Source organism: Silurus meridionalis, chromosome 1 (assembly GCF_014805685.1).
Source record: "Silurus meridionalis isolate SWU-2019-XX chromosome 1, ASM1480568v1, whole genome shotgun sequence".
NCBI classification, from domain to species: Eukaryota; Metazoa; Chordata; class Actinopteri; order Siluriformes; family Siluridae; genus Silurus; species Silurus meridionalis.
In genome coordinates this window covers 10,652,661-10,674,185 of record NC_060884.1, presented here as the reverse complement: position 1 = coordinate 10,674,185, position 21,525 = coordinate 10,652,661, and the positions used below count along the sequence as shown (strand labels likewise).

Below are 21,525 nucleotides of genomic sequence, written 5' to 3'. Positions count from 1 at the left end.
GAAGGCAGGTGACAGGTTCAAACCAGACTTGGCTTTATTTAACACATTTCAATTATGTGTCTTTTTTTTTTAATGCTCACACTCCCACTTACAGCTCTCTGTCTATCTGTCTGTCTGTCTGTCTGTCTCTGTATTTCTTTTTTTTTTCTTTTTGCAACAAAGAACACTTGTTAGTACAACCATGCACAGGTATATGATTCATAAGACTCATTTCCTCCAGCTCGAACCTGCATTTACAAGCAGTGCCACACTCATACCAAAAGCAGTACACCATTTTGCATCAGAAGATTATTTCTAAAATTATTGCAATATTCAAAAGCAGCATTATTCACTATGTTGTAATTATTGTGTAAACATGTATTTTATTTATTTATTTTTATTTTTTATTTTTTGCTGATCTGATCTTGTATTAGTGTACATATTGTCATAAAGTTTCCCTGTTGGATATTTCCTTGTGTAATCCTGGCAACTCTGTAATTATCCAGTCTTTTGTCCATGACACATAGAAAATTAGTGTTCATGCTACTAATGTAATGTGGTGACCTCCATCCCAAACACCTTGGTCCCAAATACCATCAAATGGTCTGAGTGATTGGATCTCAAGTCACATTTGATACTATTTTGCTGTCCACCTGAGATTGAATCATCCAAGACAGATGGTATTGCAAGTCAGAGCAAGGTCTAACATCCTATGACTCACAGATCATCCTTGCCATTCTTGCTGACACGGGCACTGGGGGCTACACTGTGACCTGTTTGTTATTGATATCATTTCTACCAAGTTGTAGGTGAGGTTCAGTATCATCTCACATCCTCACTACAAAAATTCCCCAAAGATTAGTTCTTGGTCCATCCTTGTTCTCTGAATATAACTAAAAATCAGTTTTCAGGGTTTCTGTTATCACTGATGTGATGATGACACACTTCTCATTGATTTTCTTTTGTTTGCCTCCATTGTGGGCGAAAGGATATCAGATTAAATTTTGAACATTTCATCATGGATAAAGACCTTTACTATATGGTCAAGAGATCAGAAACACCTGACAATCAAACCTGTGTGTGCTGTTTTAACATTCCAGATTTAGTGTCTCTTTGTGTGTGGTTTTGAGGATTTGTGCTTATTCATTTAAAGAGCAGTTGTGTGGTCAGGCACTGATATACAACTGTAATATTTAAAACCTAGTAAATCAGTGTTGATTTATTCATTGATTGAGACTTCAAAGCATTTTTGTATGCTTCTCTGGATAAGGGCGTCTGCTAAATGCTGTAAATGTAAATGTAATACGAGGAGACAATGTTGAAGGTGGGGTTAATTTCAAGGCTCTGTGCAGACTACTCAAGGTCTTTCTCTTCAACCTTTGCCAACCATGTCTTCAGAGACTTCACTTAGTTTACATGTTTCTGTGTCCAGAGCAACTTGCAATTACAGGGGAACCCGGTTATGTCGCCGGCCTAGGGGACGCCAAAAAGCATAGAGATAACCGATGATCGAGATAAACGAAAACCAATATGGCGGCAATATATTAACGTGCTTGAAATTTCTTTATGTACATAATGTGCGTTATTAAATTAAAATGTGCATGCACGTGTTTTTGGAGGTTTTTTACACAACAGCGTTGCTGCGATTTGATTGATTGGTCATGCGGATCGAGATAACCTGTAATGCGGATAAGGAGGCGGAAGCCGAAATAAACGCAAACAAAGTTTATTGAGAATACTCAGGAGATAATCCACCAATATTTGTAGCGAAGCAGTAATATCCAGTGGTGCGCTTCGGGAGCGCAGTCCACGAAGTTCTGTGAAAGCAGAGACAGTTTGTGTATAAATCCACGGATCCGCGCTATGGAAAGCGCAGCGCTGCGCAGCAACGGATAAACGTGGTGCAGACAGCGTGAACATGGAAAACAGCAGGATCGGGGTAATTCGGGGTGCTGTTGAGAGAATGTGGAGTCCGAGAAGAAGGGTACGTAGCGGGATACGTATATGCGATTACACAGACCAACATGAACCAACACACACGATCATGCACAAACAATAACGGACTGCGAGTGTGTGGAGCTGAGGGGCTTAAATAGGAGATGGGATGAGTGAGTGAATGAGAGTCAGGTGTGTGTGATCAGCATGACTGCGACGAGCTCCGTGGAGAAGAAGCAGGGTGCTTCGGGGAATGCCGCCGCCAAAGGGGGCGTGGCGGGAGGATTCCTGACATAACCAACATTAAGTGGCAAATTTGCCCCCCCTTGTGCTCAAGACATTAGGGTTCGGCGAAATAAAAAAAAAAATCACCATAACCGATTAAAAAATGCTAAGACAAAGCGAGAATTTGCCGGTTCCACTTCAAAAACGTCGACTTAATAGGGTTGGCGAGTTAAGTGGATTCGACTGTATCTCATGGTTAGGTGTCCACATATTTTTGCTATTGTAGTACATGTTCTGAAACTCAACCTTAACAAACAGAATTGACTACCTTCTGAACTAAATCTTGAAATCACCACACTGACAATCCATCTGGGGGTAAAATTCTTTCTGTAATTTCTTCAATCATTTTTTTTTTAAACAACAAATAAGTTTTCTAGTTATTGAATCTATTCACATCCTTATGCAAGCTTTCATGTTTCTCAAACATGTCTAGTGAAAAAAACATGCTGTATGCATTCAAATGATACATCTCCTGTCTGGGTCATTTCTAATGCTTGTCTGTTTCATAATTTCTGAAAGTTGTCTTTTTACTCTCCACCTGAGGTTAATTCACAGACATATTGTTGTGATGGAAACTTAATATTGAACTTCTTGTCCTCATAATGCAGTCATAATTGGGCTGTGTACAACATTATGCAGCCAGCCTTCTAACTGCACACTTGCTTGCCCAACTCTACAGCTGTCTACATCTTCAGGGCGCCTGGCAGTCCCCTCTCAGAGATATGAGATATAAATTTAATGTTCACATCAACATGTCCTACTACAAATGCAGCAAGGCCACTAGCATTGTGGATGACCCCTCCTATCCTTTTATATTCAATCTTGCAGGAGGTACCAGAGCCTTTGTACCACCACCAGATTCCAAAACAGCATCGACCTTGATTCAGATCAAATTCTTACACTGTTGCTCCAAACATCTACCTGAATTAGCCTTACCCTTTCCAACATCCACCTCATACATTCTTCATTGCACACCTGCACTATGTAATGCTGCTGGGGGATATTTTACTGTAGTTCCTATCTGACACTTTTTTGCTTTTTGCTACATTTAACTTTATATTGCTACTACGCTTCATAGTCAATAGTTTACAGACAATTTTTTGCATTGGTTCCTCCCATCCAATCTTCTTATGTTGTCCTGTCTAGTTAACATGTACTGTCAAGTTTTCTATATTGTGCTGCATTCTTGCTTCTGAGTAAACAGCATTCTATTCCAGTGTATACGTGTTTTGCTGTATATAGAAGAATGACAGTAAAATTTCACTTGACATGACTTGACTAGTGCTGGTGAGATAAGCTAGAAACTTCGTTCCAGACATTCTACTGCCTTTATTTTAAAAACATATAGAGACCTACATACCTCTTTAGGCAATATCTTGGATACTTAGTTGTAATTTTTCTTTGCATTTTTACACTTTTGCCTTGATATGTAAAGTTATTTCTACTCATTATATGCTCACATCTTTCAATTTGTCTGTTTTGGTTTTTACTGACTCGACAACTGTGTCACTCGTACAAGACAGCATGAGTATGTAGACTTAAACGTTATCAATGATTACATCTTCTATATAGAAGCGCATACAGCTACATAAACAGACACTAAATGCACAAATGTTTGTGGACTCTTGAATATAAGATTTGTATGTGCATTTTGAAAAGCCCATTCCACATTTAGTCCCTATTCGCTGTAATAAAAACCACCACACTTCTGGGAAGATTTTCCACTAGATTTTAGAGTGTGTTTTGAGATTTGTGCTCATTCACAGGTTACATACTCAGAATGTCTCCGCATGTGTTATCATTAAATTTTCCTTTCACTTGAACTAGGAGACAGAAACCTGTTTCAGCAGGACAGCAACCTTGTGCATAAAGCAAGTTCAATAAAAATATTGTTTACATGGGTTAGAGTGGAAGACTTTGAGTGGCATGCTATAAAGCTCTGACCCTACTTAACACCTTTGGGGTGAATTGGAATGCTGACAAAATTTATACCTGACTTTACTTATACCCTTTTGTATGAATGATTTCAAGATTCTTAAAAAATTATGCTTTTACATCCAGAGACATCCTATATAGTTGTGTACAACTTTCTGGTAACAGTTTGGGGAACAGGCGCATATGATTGGAAAACTTTCAGTACTTTTTCCTATATATTGTATGAACACTATATAAACATTACTGCTAATATTTTGATTGTTTGTATAAAGCAAACATAGACTCATTAAGGTTTACTAAGGTGTTGGCTGAGGTTGATATTTTATCCATGCCTTTATGGGTTAAGATAAGCAGATTGTATAGTGAACCTGAGCTTATGTTATCCTTGTGGAGTTGTATGTTTGTGGGTTTTGTGGTTTCCTTCATCCCCTGAACAACATGCCTGTTATTGGGTCGGCTTTTACTTCACACCGATTTCTTCATGCCTTATTTTACTTCAATTTACACTTATTAATATGCACAATTGATTATATGTAGTGTACTGACACTCATATAACCATAGTTAGCTATCCTATGGTACATTTCATGTATTAGCAACTGCATATTTAAAATGCCAGATTATTTGTGACTATGGCTGCTGGCCTGTTGAAAAGAACACCTTAAGATCTTTTGATGTTGTTGGCAATCCCTGCAGCGTTCCTTCTGATAAACCATTGACAGCTGGAGTTAAAATCAATGGTATTTTTTTCCATCCATTACAAAGCAAAAGAAAGTCTAAAGAAAGACCCTTTATGTTAGAGAAAGGTCACTGCACCCTTAATACAAAATACCAAATGCATAAAACGAGGGCTTATCCTTCTTATTATGCTGTTGTAAAGCTGGTATGTTTTCTTTCAGCTTCAGGATCAGGCTTAAACACATAAAGCTGAATTGCAGATTTTATTATTTAGCACTGTAGGTGGTCCATTCAGTTATATACATGTTACAGGCAGTGGTAAGATGTGTGCTGTGTATATATTAATATAACTTGAATTATATGCTCATCACATTGAATAAAGATTATTTTATTGGAATCTGAAAATCACCTTTGCTGAAAAGCCAGGAAGCATAAACTACTCTGTTCCAAAGAAGTTTAAGTAAGTTTATATTTTATATATAATAACAATTCTCAGATTTTAAACAGTTTAAAAAGGCAATGATCAGTTTATAATGCAAATGTAGGATCTAGGGAAGTAGATTGATGAAGATATTTGGAAGAATAAACTAACAAGGAATCAGCATCAGAAACCACTCACCCCAGGAAGAAAAATGAAGCCTAGAAGCATGAACTGGCCAAGCCCCTTTGTTGTTTTCCCTAAAATACAAACAAATCAGTCTTCATGGGTGGGACATGACACAGGCTGGTAGGTAGAGGGAGAGAGAAAGAAGATAGACAAACAGTGGAAACTCTTCAGAGATAAAGCATGAGAGAGCATCAGCCATGACATTCTGTTGGCCTTTAATATGACAAATCTTTCATTTACCTAGCTGTGAAAACAGCAGACAGCACATCAGTCTCTTTTGCTTGTTCAATAAATGGTAGCTTAATCTCTCCTTTTAAAAAAACGTCATAACCATGATGAAATATTTTTCTTTATTAAACAATGCAATTTCTAATACCTTTTTATTATTCATTTTCGACTACATGAAACATTCTCTTAACAAGTCCACGTGTGTGACCTGTTATTGTAGAAACTTCATATAAACCTATTGTTCATGAGGTTATAAAACAATAATGCACACTTTTTGACAAGCAACAGTTGAGAATGTATTATTTATATTCATATATTTTTATATTGCACTAGAAGATCTGTTACGTAAAAAGTGCTTAGGAAGTTGACACGATTACAAGATTTTTTTTGTTGTTTGTATGTTTTCAAATGTTGATCAGCAGGGCGGCACAGCAGGTAGCGTTGCCAGCTTGATCATGAGCTCAGGTGAATGTCTGTGTAAAGGAAACAGGTCTGAAGTCCGTCTAGCACTGCAAACAGCCACAGTGGCCTCTCACTGCGCACAGCAAGCAGCATGCACCAGGTCTCATATAATTGGTCCGACCTGGTGTAAGACACTAATTGTTAGCATTTAGCTTCCCTGCAGTTTTTTTTTCCCCACACCTGGTCTAACTAAAGATAAGAGTGGAAAACAGTCATCCCTTGTGATTGAAGTTGGTACAAGTTCCAGCACACCTCAAACGTACAATTGCTACTAAATAAATGTTATTCTTATTGCCTTTTTTTTTTTCGTTTTATTAAGGAAGTTTCGTTTTATTAATGTCGTAATCTGAAGCGAATATGAATGCCAGATGATAATATATTATGGAGAAACAATGCTTACACTGCACAGTGTAAAATAATATACACCACAGATGTAATTTATATATATATATATATATATATATATATATATATATATATATATATATATATATATATATATATATATATATATAATAACAATTTAAATATAAATAGTAGCTTTTTAAATATGTGTTCCCTTTTGTGGCTACAACAATGTTCGCTTATATTTGGTTACTGCATAAATTTTTGTCAAGTAATGGAAATACGTTTTTCCTTGTATATGTACAATTAAAAGGTAATAGCTTTTTTACTGATTGTATATAATGTTAAATTGACATTCTGTACATTCTGTTGATTATATTTTATATTAAAATTATGGCCTGCTTCAGTAGTTCTACTACCCCTTTGACTGGATGCCAACGAATTGCAGGACACTGGTTATCCTTTTCCATCATTAATTTTCACCCTCCAAGCCCCACAACCCTCCTCGGCCTGATTAATTTTCACCCTAGCATGTAGCCCAAATGCTAATTAAGCAACACTGGGGAGGCACAAGATTCATGAGCAGCGCTGACTCCTGCCATTTCAATTCAGCGGAGAGCAAAAATGTCACGACATCCTCTAGTTATGTTCATGCAAAGTTTTCAAGCTGTAAAACGACCTCTTTCTTTTTTTATGATTCATGTCAAGTGACATTTTTGTACTTCTTTTTTTTTTCCTCCCCTGAACAGCCTTGACGTTCAGCTGGATTTTTAATGAATATCCATCCTTCGTAAAGCAGGATTCACGAAGGTTCGTGTCTCAGGAGACAGGGAACCTGTACATCGCCAAGGTGGAGCCATCTGATGTGGGCAACTACACATGTGTCGTCACCAATACAGTCACAAAAACGCATGTCCACGGTCCGCCCACTCCTCTGATACTGCGCACTGATGGTGAGTCACTAATAAATAGTGTTATATATTTTACGTGTGTAGAGTCTGACATGATAAATCAAATCGAATTGGTTGAGGTCAAGTTCGGTTTTATTGTTTATTGAGTTAGATCTTGTTGTCTGATTAACAATAATATTTAAATATATCAAAAAGGAAAAAACCTCCCACAGATTTTTTTTATTTTATTTCATTTGAAATCCAAATTTTAATTAGCAGCTTTCTTACAAATTTTAAGAGACTTACCAGCACATGCTTTCTGGCTTGTAGGCTGGCATTATCAACTGGTCTTCAAACAGAAAGGTCATTTGTCCTACACCCGTCTAATTGTTGGTTGTCTGAATCAAGATTTACAACAGAGATTAGTTGTATTTACTGGGAAGTCTAATAAACAAACAAACATGAATAATTAAAGAAATCACAATTTCTGGTGTAATGTCATTCATGAACATATTCAGAACTGCACTGAAAAATAAATAAGGTTGACCTCCCCTTATGTTTATTTTTGCGTTTACTGCAGGATATAAAATAATAATGATTATTGTTTTTAAAATGTAATTTATTAAACAATGGATTTTCAGTTCATAATTATTATTGCTGTAAAAGCATTTTTAATTGTAACTTTTTTGTTGGTGTAGTTAATAAGAAAACCTTGAAATATATAATTGATAGATTATAGATATAGATATTTAATCAAAAGTCATTAAACATCACATTTTTTTCATCTAAATATAAGAAGAGAAAAAATATCACTAGATCTCCACAGCTTGACCAGTGTGCATGCACTGACACGAGCATGCTGTGTTACACACTAGCGATAAGGATCTCTTTAAACTCCCTCTCTCACAGCCCAGCAGCTATCAGAGATAACATAAGCCTTATACAATCACTAAACATGTCTTCTGATCACAGAATATCTAAATAAAGTGACCTTTCAAAAATTCAAAAGTAATATGGATGACAAACATAAAAAGCATAAACAAAACTACGGTGTGATGGTATTTTTTTATCAACATGTCACCCCAGCAAAATTTGCATAAGCAATAAAACCGTCTTTCACCAGGTGTTATGGGAGAATATGAACCAAAGATTGAAGTGCAATTTCCAGAGGTGGTCCAGGTGGCTCAAGGTGCAACTGTGAAGCTTGAATGCTTTGCTTTGGGCAAGTGAGTGTCCTATATGTAATTTATAAAATATTAAGCAGGATTTATGCATTCTATTGACACATGCATCACAAATCGAAAACATTCACATTATGGGTGATGTCAATTTTAACTTGAATTAGCATCAATACATTAAACACAGAAAATAAAAAGTATTGAACACAATTCATGTTAATCAGATTGATTAATGATTGATTGATTGATTGATTGATAATTTCATCCACTTCTATGTCTCAATTTCTGTTTCTTTTATCTCGTCCTCAACTTAGTCCTGTACCTTCCATAATATGGAGGCGTGTAGATGGTGTCCCATTCTCCCGCAAGGTGGACATGAGGAAGGCCAGTGGTGTCCTCGAGATCCCATACTTCGAGCAGGATGATGCTGGTACATACGAGTGTGTCGCTGAGAACTCTAAAGGGAGGAACTCAGTGCAGGGCAAGCTCTCTTTCTATGGTGGGTTTTTACAGGTCACGTGATTATAAGCCATATTTAAGACACATTTATTCTGTGGTGAAGGTATGACATAATGATAGTGCATGCGCCACTAGCTAGATTATAAGGGGGTGGATTTTCAACAGTGCATGAAAATGATTAAAGCTCCCGAGCCATGAAGCTACTAATATTTTCATCCAGATTAAAAAGGATGAAGAGACGACCTTGTATTTTATCTTATCTGTGTGTGTGTGTGTGTGTGAGTGTGTGTGAGAAAGAGAGACTTTACCAGATGGCACCATGACTGACAGGTTAAGTGTACTTTACTTAGAGCATATAGTCACATGTGTCATTCAGGAACTCACTCAATGTGTCACCATCTGGATAAAGCACAGCACCTGTTATTATTCATTTTGATGATGTGCTTTAGTAATGGATGCTGTATAATATAAAAGTTAAATTGTATCCTTTAATTGCAGGGCAAACTGTTTAAATCCTTAGTTAGTCCTCGGTTAGTCATTTGAAGCATAGAAAAAAAAATAAATAAAAACACATTAAGTGTCTGTTTAGATTTATAAGACTTATACGTAAAATATTAACAAATCAAGCTCACATGCTTCTCTTTGAGAATAAGTGGCCAGCAGGCACATGGCATATGTATAAAAGCATATTTAATATAGACTTTCAAATGAAGGGCTCGTGACCTTTTCCCTGCACCACCACACTGGCAAGGCCGAATTGCTCACACGAGACCGCTCCCTATTAAGTAAGTAACTGTAGGCAACAGAGCGCTGGGATTTATCCTCCCCTTATGGGAGTGCTCGCTAGTGCTAGTATTCACATTAGCTCGCGTTTGCATTACTGCTGATGCCCAATGGCCTATTTACAGGAATAGCCTTGACAGTGCTGAATGTTTTTATTTTTTATTTTTATTTTTTCTATCTCATTGTTTATATCCTCTTTGACAAGGGATGCGCAGGGACAAAAAAAGATAAATTTGGCAGCACATAAAATTTGTGTAAACCTGGCTGTATACTGTATATGCAGTATCATTCAAATTGTTAGACACCCTAGAAAAATACATATTATTTTAATTAAAAACAATTGTATGGCGGATAAAAAAAGGCATCCTGTTAATTTTATATCACTTTTTAGTGAAAAAAAATTGTTTTTACTTACTGCACTTCATATAATAGCTTTTTATTTATTCATTTATGTAGATATTTTAATATCATTATTTCTGAGGAATTTTTTTTATCAGCATATCTTAGTCTATACTGTATATATATATATATATGTTTGTGTGTCTGTGTGCAATACTGAATCCACCAGCAACAGCCTCAATCTGGTTTGAGGTGGCTTAATAATTTATGGTAGTTCTTCTTGATTTTCCATCAACACCCACTGCTGTTTCAATTCCTTCTTTTCTTTTCTGCTATGGTCTATAAGTCAGCCACTAGTCGTCCAGTTGGGTATAACTCATTTCTGTGCATTAAATAATTTGCTACTGTCTTTTTTCCTATCTGTCCATTTTTGTCTCTTTTTTCCCCCTCTTTTCCCTTTCTTTTTTTTCTCGGGCAGGTGATAAAAATCTGTAATCTTATTTTGAAGTCTCGTGGAATTAGGCCTGTAAGACATTCGTCAGCAGAGCCAGGGAACGTGCCGATCGATAAGCCTATCTCATGTTTATCGCTTCCACCGGCAGTTGAGGGAGACACAGCCACCCTCCCTTTGCGCTGGCCTCCCCTCAGCTCATGTCGACTTGATTAGCAATCCGGTGCAGATGGTTTTTGCACCGTTCTCCTATTTAGTTCAAAAGCAAGGAGTGTCAACAAGCTTTTAATGTTATTCGAAGGACATCTTAAAAGAAAGCTATTAATTGGGGGAGGTTTTTAGCATATCTTTGATATTCTCGGCAAGCTCTGTTGAGTGCAGGTATTAAAATATTTAGTGAAAGACTTTATTGTTTACTGTTTTGCCTGCTATAGAAATAGACTGTTAATTATGGATTTCATTGCATTTTTTTTTCTTAGTTACCTACAGTTTCTTTGTGTTTAGGCAGTGTGCTGTGTAGCTTACTTAGGACCTTGATTTACACGGTGGGGGCTAAAAGTCAATACCCTTTCAGCAGGTAAAAGATAGACTCTAGAAGATGTGGAAAAAACAGCATCATAATGGTTAGAAAATTTTAAATAGATTAAGTTTTGCAGCTAAGGCATGCTTAATAGGCGAGTAGGTATGTGCTTAAGAGTAAAATATATATATATTATTATCTAGCTGGGCTATTTTTCAGACCCGTTGTCACTCTGCCCTTTGCTGTGCAGAGAACAAAAATAAGAGAAGCAAAAATATATTGTGCATATAGAGAGTTTTGTGTAGAATAATGTAGTAAAGTACATAACATGGTTGTTTTTATTTTTTTATTTTTGTTTGTTTGGTCATCCAAAATTTATCCATTAATTCATTCATTCCTTGTCACAAGGAATTCCCATTAAGGTTGTTCCGAGTATGCTCTTGGGCATTTGCTCAATAATTAACCAGGTTTGAGTTACATGCATTTAAAAGATTGGAATCAATATGGCTCATGTATAATTAAAGCATGATCTAGTTTAATGGGATTTTGTGAAGGAGTTTATGGTATGGGCCATGAACAAGTGAATAATAAATTCTATGCAGTCGAGTAGTGCACCAAGCTTTCCTTGCTATTGATGTGCAATAAAAAATATATGAAATAATATATGAAACAACTTTGCTTTTCATCAGCGTGATACTGTATCTGTAACAACACATCATATGAGCAGACTATCTCTGTCTTAGTCCACCATGTTGAATATGCATCAGTCAGCCACTTTATTATGTACTATTTCCTACAGTACAGAGTGGTTGGCTTGGTCTTGCTGTTTTGAATATTTTACGCCTGAAACCAATCTGCCTTTTGTCTCCCCTTGTTTTTTATTCTGTTGTAAAGCTCCTCCACAGATGATTGAAAAACCACAGGACATGCAGAAGGCCATTGATGACTCTCTAGTGTGGGAGTGTATGGCCATAGGCAGGCCCAAACCCTCTTATAGGTGGATGAAGAATGGAGAAAATTTGGAACCTACAGAGGTTTGTTATACTTCTATGCATGTTCCTATATCTAATAAATGCGTTATTAGTCAAGATTCAGTCATAAGTTTTGAATATTATAGTTCTGAACATTTTAAACACAAGCCCCACAACACCAATGGCAAGAATTCTGGGTCATGGCGGGGGTTCTGTGTAACTCTTAAATAACATCTTGTGCAAATGCGTACCAAAATCCTCCAAAATCAAATGGTGTTATATAAACCAGCTTTGTCCATAAATTATTTGCCATAACATTATACATAAGTCACTCTTTCGTCTTTTTACCTGTGTACATATAATGACATGATTCTGCTAAGCATATATCCACTAAGTAACTTGTAACCATGACAAAAGTAATGGTTAGACCCCTCCCAATTAGCTGAACCTTGGTGAGTGTTTTTTACTTCTACGTTGGTAGCATTATTTATAATACCTACTATTCGTTTTTTCCTCACGAGTATTAATGTCCTGCATTTAGTAAACATGCTTGAACATTCCATGCACTGTTAATTGCTAAACCTGATGACTGAACTGGATATCCATTTATTAGCAGCTCTTTATTTTAAAAGTGGATGTCTATTTTCCTTCATATCTGGACCGAAATGCCACCACAGGTTATGCTACACTGTGTGGCAAGCCACTAATATCCATGCTGCTGGACATGCACTCATGTTGGAATCTCAGATGATGAAGTCAGACCACTGACTAAATGTCCACTGCTATATTGCAAAATTTGTTTCTGAGTGGGACAATCCAAGATATGGAGGGACAATATTGTCAACATTGGATTCTGGCTCAGAGATGAGTATGGTCAAAGTCTGTCCATCTAAACAGCTTGCTAGTTGCCAAGGCTCAAGACTAGTGGCAATAGAAACAGACATGGCCCAGGGGAAATCAGTGATCCAGATTATGACACCAGGAGGTTTGCACTTTTCTACAGCCTTCCATATATTTCAGTTACCAGTCATTTTTCGTGTGCCTTACCAGCAGTGTCTGAAGACTGGTCTGGTTTTGCCCCTCATCACCTATGGCAGGCTTTAAGCTAACTGTGAAAGAAGATAACTGTGACTCAAGTACACATTTAAGGCACTCTTTTGCAATACCACTTGTAACAGCAAAGTTTGCTATAACAATAGAAATATTTTCATTGGGGAATTGGGCATGCTCCAGCTCACATGTTCTCAGTCTCAATGGAACCTGCTCAGGTTGAAATTAATAATCAAAAGCAGGTCAGTTTGGGCCATGTGTGTGCTGTTGATTCATGTGCTTCCAGAAGAAGCACTGCGCCCAGGTGTGTTCTGCATTCAATGCAGGCACACAGATAACTCTTTGGTGACAACTTATGATGTTGTATAATATTGCATCCATGCATGTGTGTCATGCATACAAATGATTTTGGCTATTCTGCTGTGACGTTTATACCCGTATGCTTCTGTTAAGTATTTGACTGGATACCCTGACCAGCAGTTGCCCACTACTGGATTTTCTGCAACTATTTACTGATTTTCTTCACACTGTGCAGGATTTGGCAAATAGGCAACAGAGTATGATTTGTTAAAGCCCTATTTATGAGAGTCCTATTTTACAAAGATATCAAGCAAGACTTTGGTTCCTGCTGCTGCTCCTACTAGTCGTTGGTACACCCTGGTGGCATCCACATGAGCAGGTCTGCTCTCTCTCAGATGAGCAGCATGACAGGTTGCTTGTATCTGTGCATGTAACCCCCATGTGGGTATAGCCTTCACACAAAAGTCTTGTGAGATCCCAGTGTGTGATCTCCCTTTTGTATCGGAGACCTTTAAAAACCCTTCATATAAAACTGTGCTTTGACTTTAGTCTGTGTCTAGGAATATTTTTGTTTGTTGTTGTTGTTTTTTTATTACATATTCTTTACCTAAAAGAGGAGTTGCATGCTCTGGTGATAAGCTCAGCTTACATGTATTGGTTGCCAGATGATTCTGGAATGACCTTGTGTCTCAATCCAGGATTGCCCCAGGCTGTTAGGCTGAAATAAAAGGCTAGTTATAGAGATAATGCTGGTTCTATGAACCCTGGATTACCTCTGTCAGCCAAACAAAAAGGTTGTAGAGAATGGCTTATATAAGATGAAGGTATTTATATCAAATACTGCATCACACATCACTGCTAAATGTGATCTTGTTGAAAGATCTCAGCATGTGTGTGCGTGTGCGTGTGTGTGTGTGTGTGTGTGTGTGTGTGTGTGTGTGTGTGTGTGTGTGTGTGTGTGTGTGTGTGTAAATGTATGTTATACAAATAACATTATGCGCTTATAGACAGAAACTTCACAGACTGTTTATGTAATTCTAGCCATTTTAATTTCTATTATCCTTTATCTTTCATCTATCTATTGAGGGAGCTTTTGTAAATGTGTCAGTCCCAAACAAACTACTAAATGGTTCACTGATTTTAGACCACTGTGCCAACAAATACACTGTAATTTTCTATTAAATCCCTGAACACAGACAGGAGAATTTAATATATTTTTGCCCACAGGCCAGGAGAAGAACGCTTATAAAACTTTACTGTTTACCCAACATGCTGTCGTTGCTTTTTGTACTCTTTTGAACAACAATCCACTGACACACAATAAATAAGATTCACTTTTTATCTACTTGCATGTAACCTAAGCCTTTTGTAATATTCATCATCTATTTGTTGACTGTTTGGATGAGTTATTGGCCATTAAGTTGATGGATTTCCAAAAGATTAATTTTCCCAGAATTTTATACAGAGGACCTTTATTATTTGCTGAGCTGATGATGAAGAATATCCCCAGATTCTCATGATGCAGAGAAAGAAAAAGGGTTACAATAGCTTGCACTGAACTTCTTTATTTAGCAGTTAAACAGCAAGGCAAATTTTGGCTAAGCTTTCCCCCGGGTGAAGCTTAGCCACATGAGGAAAAGAAAAAAAAAGATCACAAGTCCGTCCGTCCCTACAACATTTCCCTCAGGAAAAATCTTGGAACTAAAGTCACATTAAAGTCACATTCTCACAAAATGATATATACACACACATTAAATAAGGGACTAAAAACTATTCAAAATCCCCTTAATTAAAAGACTATTAGGAACACCTGTACACTCGGCACATTCAGGTAATTATTATGAACTGCTGATCTCCTGACTTTTTTTAACACTTATTAGAGCCTTTGGAATAGTGGAATAGTTAACAGGAAAGTAATACATGGAATAGTAAATAGGCTTCAACAGCAAGAAAAAAAACCCACCATAGGTTCCACTCCTGCTATTCATTTGTAGCATCAACATCACCAAAGTAGCATCACCAAGGCTTGCTAAACTACTACTCTGGATGTTTTGATGGGCTTTGTGTGTGTTTTGTTTTGTAAATCCCTGAAGATTATTATTATCTTAAATACTAAACAAGCTCATCTGGCAGAAACAACCATGCTCATTGTCAAAATGGGTGGGGGGATTGCATTTTCCCAGTTCTAATTTTGAAGTGAACATTAACCAAGGCTCTTTATCTGCATAATTATATGCATTGTTTTCCTGCAACATGTTTAGCTGATTGGATAATTGCAAGGGTACAAGCCTTGTGGTTGCTGTTACTATGGCTGTTGAGTGTATATGCAGATAAGGATGATGTAGGCCTGCATTATTCTGATGATTATCACTGACTTTGCTTATGAAAAACTTTGCATTTTATAGGACTCTTCACAATGTAGTATAACAGTGACAGTAACAGTGCGATTTGACAGACATTTTAATCTTAGGAAAGTACAAAAGACTACAATCCGAAATTAAAGCAAATAAACTGAGATTAGGTTGAGTGTATATAATATGGCATAGCATAGAAACTATAGTGTTCAAACTCATAACCTGCCATCGGTTTTTAATCCATAATGTCAGAGCTACTACTGCCTTATAATACTTGTTCTGTTTTCAAATAATACTTAATTTAATTTAACAATTCCTCATACACATGCTAAGGACATCATTCAAATAGATAAAATAATCAATAGAGAGTAGATAAGATAAGATAAGATAAGATAACATAAGATAAGATAAGATAAGATGAGATAATATTGCACATTTAAAAATGGTGTTATTACACAGTTGTTATTGTACAAAACTTTAAAATAATTGTTATTGCAAAGTTAAAAAATACAATAACAGTGTGTATTATGGTGACTGGTACACTGGGAGCAGCTCTGATTATACAGTCTAATAGCATCAGAAAAAAGATCTTCGGTATCTTCAGACACTTAGGATGTCACAGTCTGTCACTGAAGGAGCTGCTCATGGACGAAACTGTTCCATACAGGGGTAAAAGTCCTTCTCCAGCAGTGGTAATAGTTTCGCTACCATACTCCTTTCTCTCACCTCCTGTACAATGTCAGGAATCCCCAGGACTGAGCTGGCCTTCCTGATCAGCTTGTCCAGTCTCTTCCTGTCTGAAGTAGAGTGCTGCGCCAGCATACCACACCATAGTAGATGGCTGAGGCCACCTCAGAGTAAAAAAAAAAAGATCTTCAGTAGCTCTCCCTGCACTCCAAAAGACCTTAGTCTCCTCAGCATAAAGAGTCTGCTCTGTCCTTTCTTATAAATTGCTTTAGTATTATCTGTCCAGTCCAGTTTGCAATCACAATCTTCAAATGGCATTGTCTGCATCAGTAATCCTTCTGATAACTAAAGGTCATAGACACTGCAGAAATAGGAAGCATCGAGTTATGCCACTCACTGGTGTTCATTATGCTTAATTAACACGGCCCCCCTTTTCTTTTTTCTGCTATGTATATCTGAATGGAACATTGCTAAGGTGACCTGCTAAAAACTTGTTCCTTTTGTCTCAGAGATTCCTTATGAAATGAGTGTTCTCATAGAGACAGAATTATTAGACAGTGACATCATGCATGTACATTGAAGTGACCCGGTGCCGCAGATGGTCCGCCTCAGGTCCTCCCCCACTCAGAAACTGCTGATTTAAGGGGACCGTTACACTTAATTAATAGAATGTGCCAAGCTTTGCTGGACTGATGTACACCGCCATATGCTTTCCATGCTGTTGGACTTTCTCTTAACCAGTGGTGCAAACACAAACAAACACACCAGAATAGCTTAATTAAACTTATTAATGCTCTGCCACAAACAAACACAACAGATTTGAAGGTGATTTTAATACTATTACTATTATTATTATCATTAGTAGTAGTAGTATTGTGATGGTGGCGTGTGGGTGTGGGTAGGTGTGTGGCCCTCTTGTTAGAAAGAGTATGATGGCAGGCTTACCCATTCCACATGCCCCTCTTCTAATGCTCCTGACAGCAGGCTTAGCTATCTAAAAAAACATCCTTTCACAAATTGCCATTAAAGGCATTAGAGTCTGCAAATAAAAGATGAGGTCAAGGGCAGAGAGAGAAAGAGAGAGAGAGAGAGACTGAGAGAGAGAGTGAGAGTGAGGGTGTCAGTAATCTGGAACTCGATCTGACAGTTTGTGTTTGCTTTTGGGATGAGTTTAGATTTTAGAAGAATCAACTTGAGCAGTTGCCGGTACATGTAGTCATTCAGTAGGGAAAGGTAAATATATTTTCTGATCTTCATGTGAATCTGGTGTAATCAAGTCACGTGTGGGTAGATCAGCTGTAAGGTCTCAAGACACGACACAGATGTCATATTAAAAGTGCAGGTATTTTAGTCCTTTCTTAACAGACCTTTCTCTTTACTCTCTCCCTACATTACCAACACACAGCATCAAGTGAAAAATATAACACACTGGAGACCCAGTGCTTTTATGCAGATTAGCAATCTCGCTAAAAGTCTTTTAAAGGCAGTATTTCTTTATTACTTGACAGGAAAGGGTGCAGGTGGTTAATGGCGCTCTGTCTATTAGTCACTTGGTAATGTCCGATGCTGGAATCTACCAATGCGTGGCTGGAAACAAATATGGAGAGGTGTACTCAAATGCCGAGCTCAGAGTGATTGGTAAGTATTTTCATTTTTTTAAACATAAGACTCATTGAAAAGTCAACAAATATGGTGTACAAACTGTAAACATACTATAAGTTTGTCTTATCCGTAGTGTAGAATATGGCTGAGTTTCCTCCCAAGGTGGTGCTTATGTTCTTGCTTTGTGGGATGAGAAAAGTGTGCGTGTGTGTGTGTGTGTGTGTGTGTGTGTGTGTGTGTGTGTGTGTGTGTGTGTGAGTTTGTTATGTCTATTAGAAAACTAATTATGGATATTGTTAATGTACCCAGATGCATGAATGTGACAATGCATATATTTTCCCCATTCTCCTCATCTGTCTCTGCCCCCTCTGATTACTGTTTTGTGATCATTCTGCTCACAAAAAGCCCCCTGTCACTCAGAGGTTAATGTGGCACTGGGGTTAAAGGTAAAGTAAAGGAGACAGGGATTATTTGACATGAGTTCCTCACTAAGCTACAGTAAATCAAAGGGTTTTTGAAAAGCAGAAGGAGTGGTGGAAATGATAATAATAAAAGCTCAGAGCAAGCAAGTGAAAAGGGGAAAGGAAAAAAAATTAACATGACATTTTCCTTTGTTTTTCCTACTGAAGAAAATGAATGGGTGGTAATTAAGGTGTGTATATTTAGCTCAACCTCTGCTGCACCATCTCATTTCACACACACATACATATTTCATACTGTGCAAGGCAGAGAAAAGCTGATATTTTGAAAACGATTAAGCAATGATTTCATTAATCCTATAAAAAAAAAAAAAAACCTTTTGAATTGTTCATTTTTACTATAGACTGCTCAAATTTAACCTGTACCTCTGGTGTACTTTTAGCCGTGGCTCCAGATTTTGGAGCAAACCTCCTGAAGAGCCATATTCTTGTGAAGGAAGGGGGTGACGTGCTGATTGATTGCAGGCCTAAGATGTCTCCCCGAGGCCTGATCACCTGGAAAAAAGGCAGCGAGACACTCCGAGAGAATAGCAGGTATTTCAACATAGATCTTTTTTTATCCCTTTTCCATCCGTATAGGAACATTGCTGATACCATTGATGGTTCCACCAATTTGCAGTTTTAACCTGTAAGTTACATGTGGATATTTCCATCCCAAATAATTCATATTTGCGTCATATTTAGTTTGAAGGAAATTTTTCCCTTATACACCGAGGAAATTTGGGCTTGGTTCATATTTTGTAATGTATTATTCTAAGACTATATTGTTCTAAACGCAGCTGGAGTGGAATGCTAGTACCATACTGAGTGTAAAGAGTCCAGTTTCAGATTCTAATTTATTTATTTATTTATTTATTTATTTATTTATTTATTTATTTATTTTTATGGCACCAGAAGTACTGATGCTGAATTGTAGAATTTGTCTTCAGCTGCAGCCATGCAGGACACATTCTCAAGCAAGTGCAGAATAAGCACTCTAAGCATCTCCATGATATACTCAAGATTCAGGCCTTTAGTGGACTTTATACTATCAGACAGCTGTGTAGTTCCAGCTTTTTTTGCTGTACCTATACAGGATTTTTCAGTGTTTTATTTCTTTGTCTTAAACCCCATTGAGCTGCACTACAAAAAAAAAAAGTTAATCGTAGCTAGTGAAAACATTTTGAAGTTATTAAAATTTTAGAATTTTTACAATAAAATCTAAGCCTACAACAATTATTTATAGATATTTTATACTAATTTCAAGAGTACTTTAGGCATTTGACTATACTAAAGATATTGTTTTTTTTGTTTTTTTTTTTGCAGTGTAATGATTTAGGTTCAGATTTTTTTCTTTTACTCTCTCTCTCTCTCTCTCTCTCTCTCTCTCTCTCTCTCTCTCTCTCTCTCTCGTGTGCTCTTCAGGCGTCATCGGCCTTGCTAATTTTTCACAGCCGTGTGGGTGTTAATGCAGCCTCATGACCCCCAACACGCTGACCTTATCAACACGCTCTCCTCCCAGTGTGAATTACAGTGGCAGGTAGAGCGTCTCAGATCAGCAGGGCTATGTTTGTGTGTGTGTGTGTGTGTGTGTGTGTGTGTGTGTATGGGCGTGTATGTGCATGTGTGTATGTGTGAATGAGAGAGAGAGAGAGAGAGAGAGAGAAGAGAGAGAGAGAGAGAGAGAGAGAGAAAGGAGGCCACACAGCTGCCCATCGTTTACATATCCAAAGTTGGTGTTGGTGCTTGTCAAACAAAGTGGCTGGGTGTTTGCATGGAGGTTTTTCTGTTGCCGTCCTTCAGCTGTTCTGTGTGCGCACCCAAGAGGAACGATGTGTTTCAAAAACACTCGACGCATGCATATAGTTTTTGACTAGTGTGGGCACATGTTGCAGACAAATTATGAACTCCTTACATAACCACCCACTTGATTTAGTAAAATACTTTACTACTGAAATTGTGGGAATCGGAAAATTACCATGAATGAACTTTATTTTATGTTGCAGTGTGTGTGTCCTAGGTGTGATGCTGTCATATGCCTGGTAAAGCATAGTTTTTTTTTGGTATTTCATTTGTTCTCAATTGTTTGTGTATTCATCTGGCTAGCTTTGTAAGAATACACATAGCGCATGTAGACAATGTTCAATCTAAAGTACAGTGTAAAAGTGTAAAAATATATATCAAAGTGTAAAAATATATATCAAAAATACTGTATGTATTTGCACTACACTAGTGACCTTACTGTAAGACAGATTGGGGTAAAGAATGAATTACACTGTTCAAATACTTATCTCATTTTCATCAAATTTACATAATTAAGGTTGAGACGTCTACACATTTGAATGTCTCCTATTCTACTTTCAGTTGTCTGTTTAAAGCGATTTGGCTCATACCTTTAAAACAGTCTATGTGTTATTTGATAATAAATAAAAACAAATGTGCTTCTCCATTCTTCATTTTGATGTGATTGCAGTTTCTTAGTAAAAAGAAAGGACAGTGTGCAGATTGGCATGTGAATAAATTAAGTTATTCAACAATTTGATAGAATTTAGTGCCATGCTTTTTACTCTCTGAGGTAATCCAGATAATTTGATGGATCAGGTGAATAAGTTTGCACAATGCTTTCAAAGTTCATTTTTCTTTGTAGTACAACCTGATATCACATGCTGAAAAGCAGTTTGTTGACACTAATTTATTCTTTTGAATTCAGTTAAGGGTAAAGTTGCTTTTTACTTTACAGTACAGTGAAATTCTTTCTTCACCTATCCCGGTGATATTAGGAAGCTGGGCTCAGAGTGCAGGGTCAGCCATGATAAAGTTTTCTCGAAGCACAGAGGGTTAAAGGCCCTTGCTCAAGGGGCCAAGAGCGGCAGCTCGGCAATACTGAGGCTTGAACCCCGACCTGTAACCAAGAGCCTTAACTCCTGAGCTACCACTACCCTTTAAAGATATGTATTTATATTGTGCAAGAAATTAGCCTCCTATTAAAAATGAAGAAATGGATCGAAATGTAGGTTATGGGCTAGCTCCA

General features: G+C 37.2%; 1 protein-coding gene across 1 annotated transcript in view; it reads left to right on the top strand.

The window, feature by feature from the left end:
* The window catches only part of cntn4 (contactin 4), a gene marked incomplete at its 5' end in the record, with an annotated part of 127,180 nt that overhangs the window by 51,254 nt on the left and 54,401 nt on the right, over positions 1 to 21,525 (top strand). The window contains 6 exons of the mRNA XM_046846325.1: positions 7,202 to 7,405; positions 8,466 to 8,568; positions 8,835 to 9,019; positions 11,967 to 12,106; positions 17,943 to 18,072; positions 18,899 to 19,049. Coding sequence (XP_046702281.1) covers positions 7,202 to 7,405; positions 8,466 to 8,568; positions 8,835 to 9,019; positions 11,967 to 12,106; positions 17,943 to 18,072; positions 18,899 to 19,049 — 913 coding nt within the window. The remainder of the gene's footprint in view (positions 1 to 7,201; positions 7,406 to 8,465; positions 8,569 to 8,834; positions 9,020 to 11,966; positions 12,107 to 17,942; positions 18,073 to 18,898; positions 19,050 to 21,525) is intronic.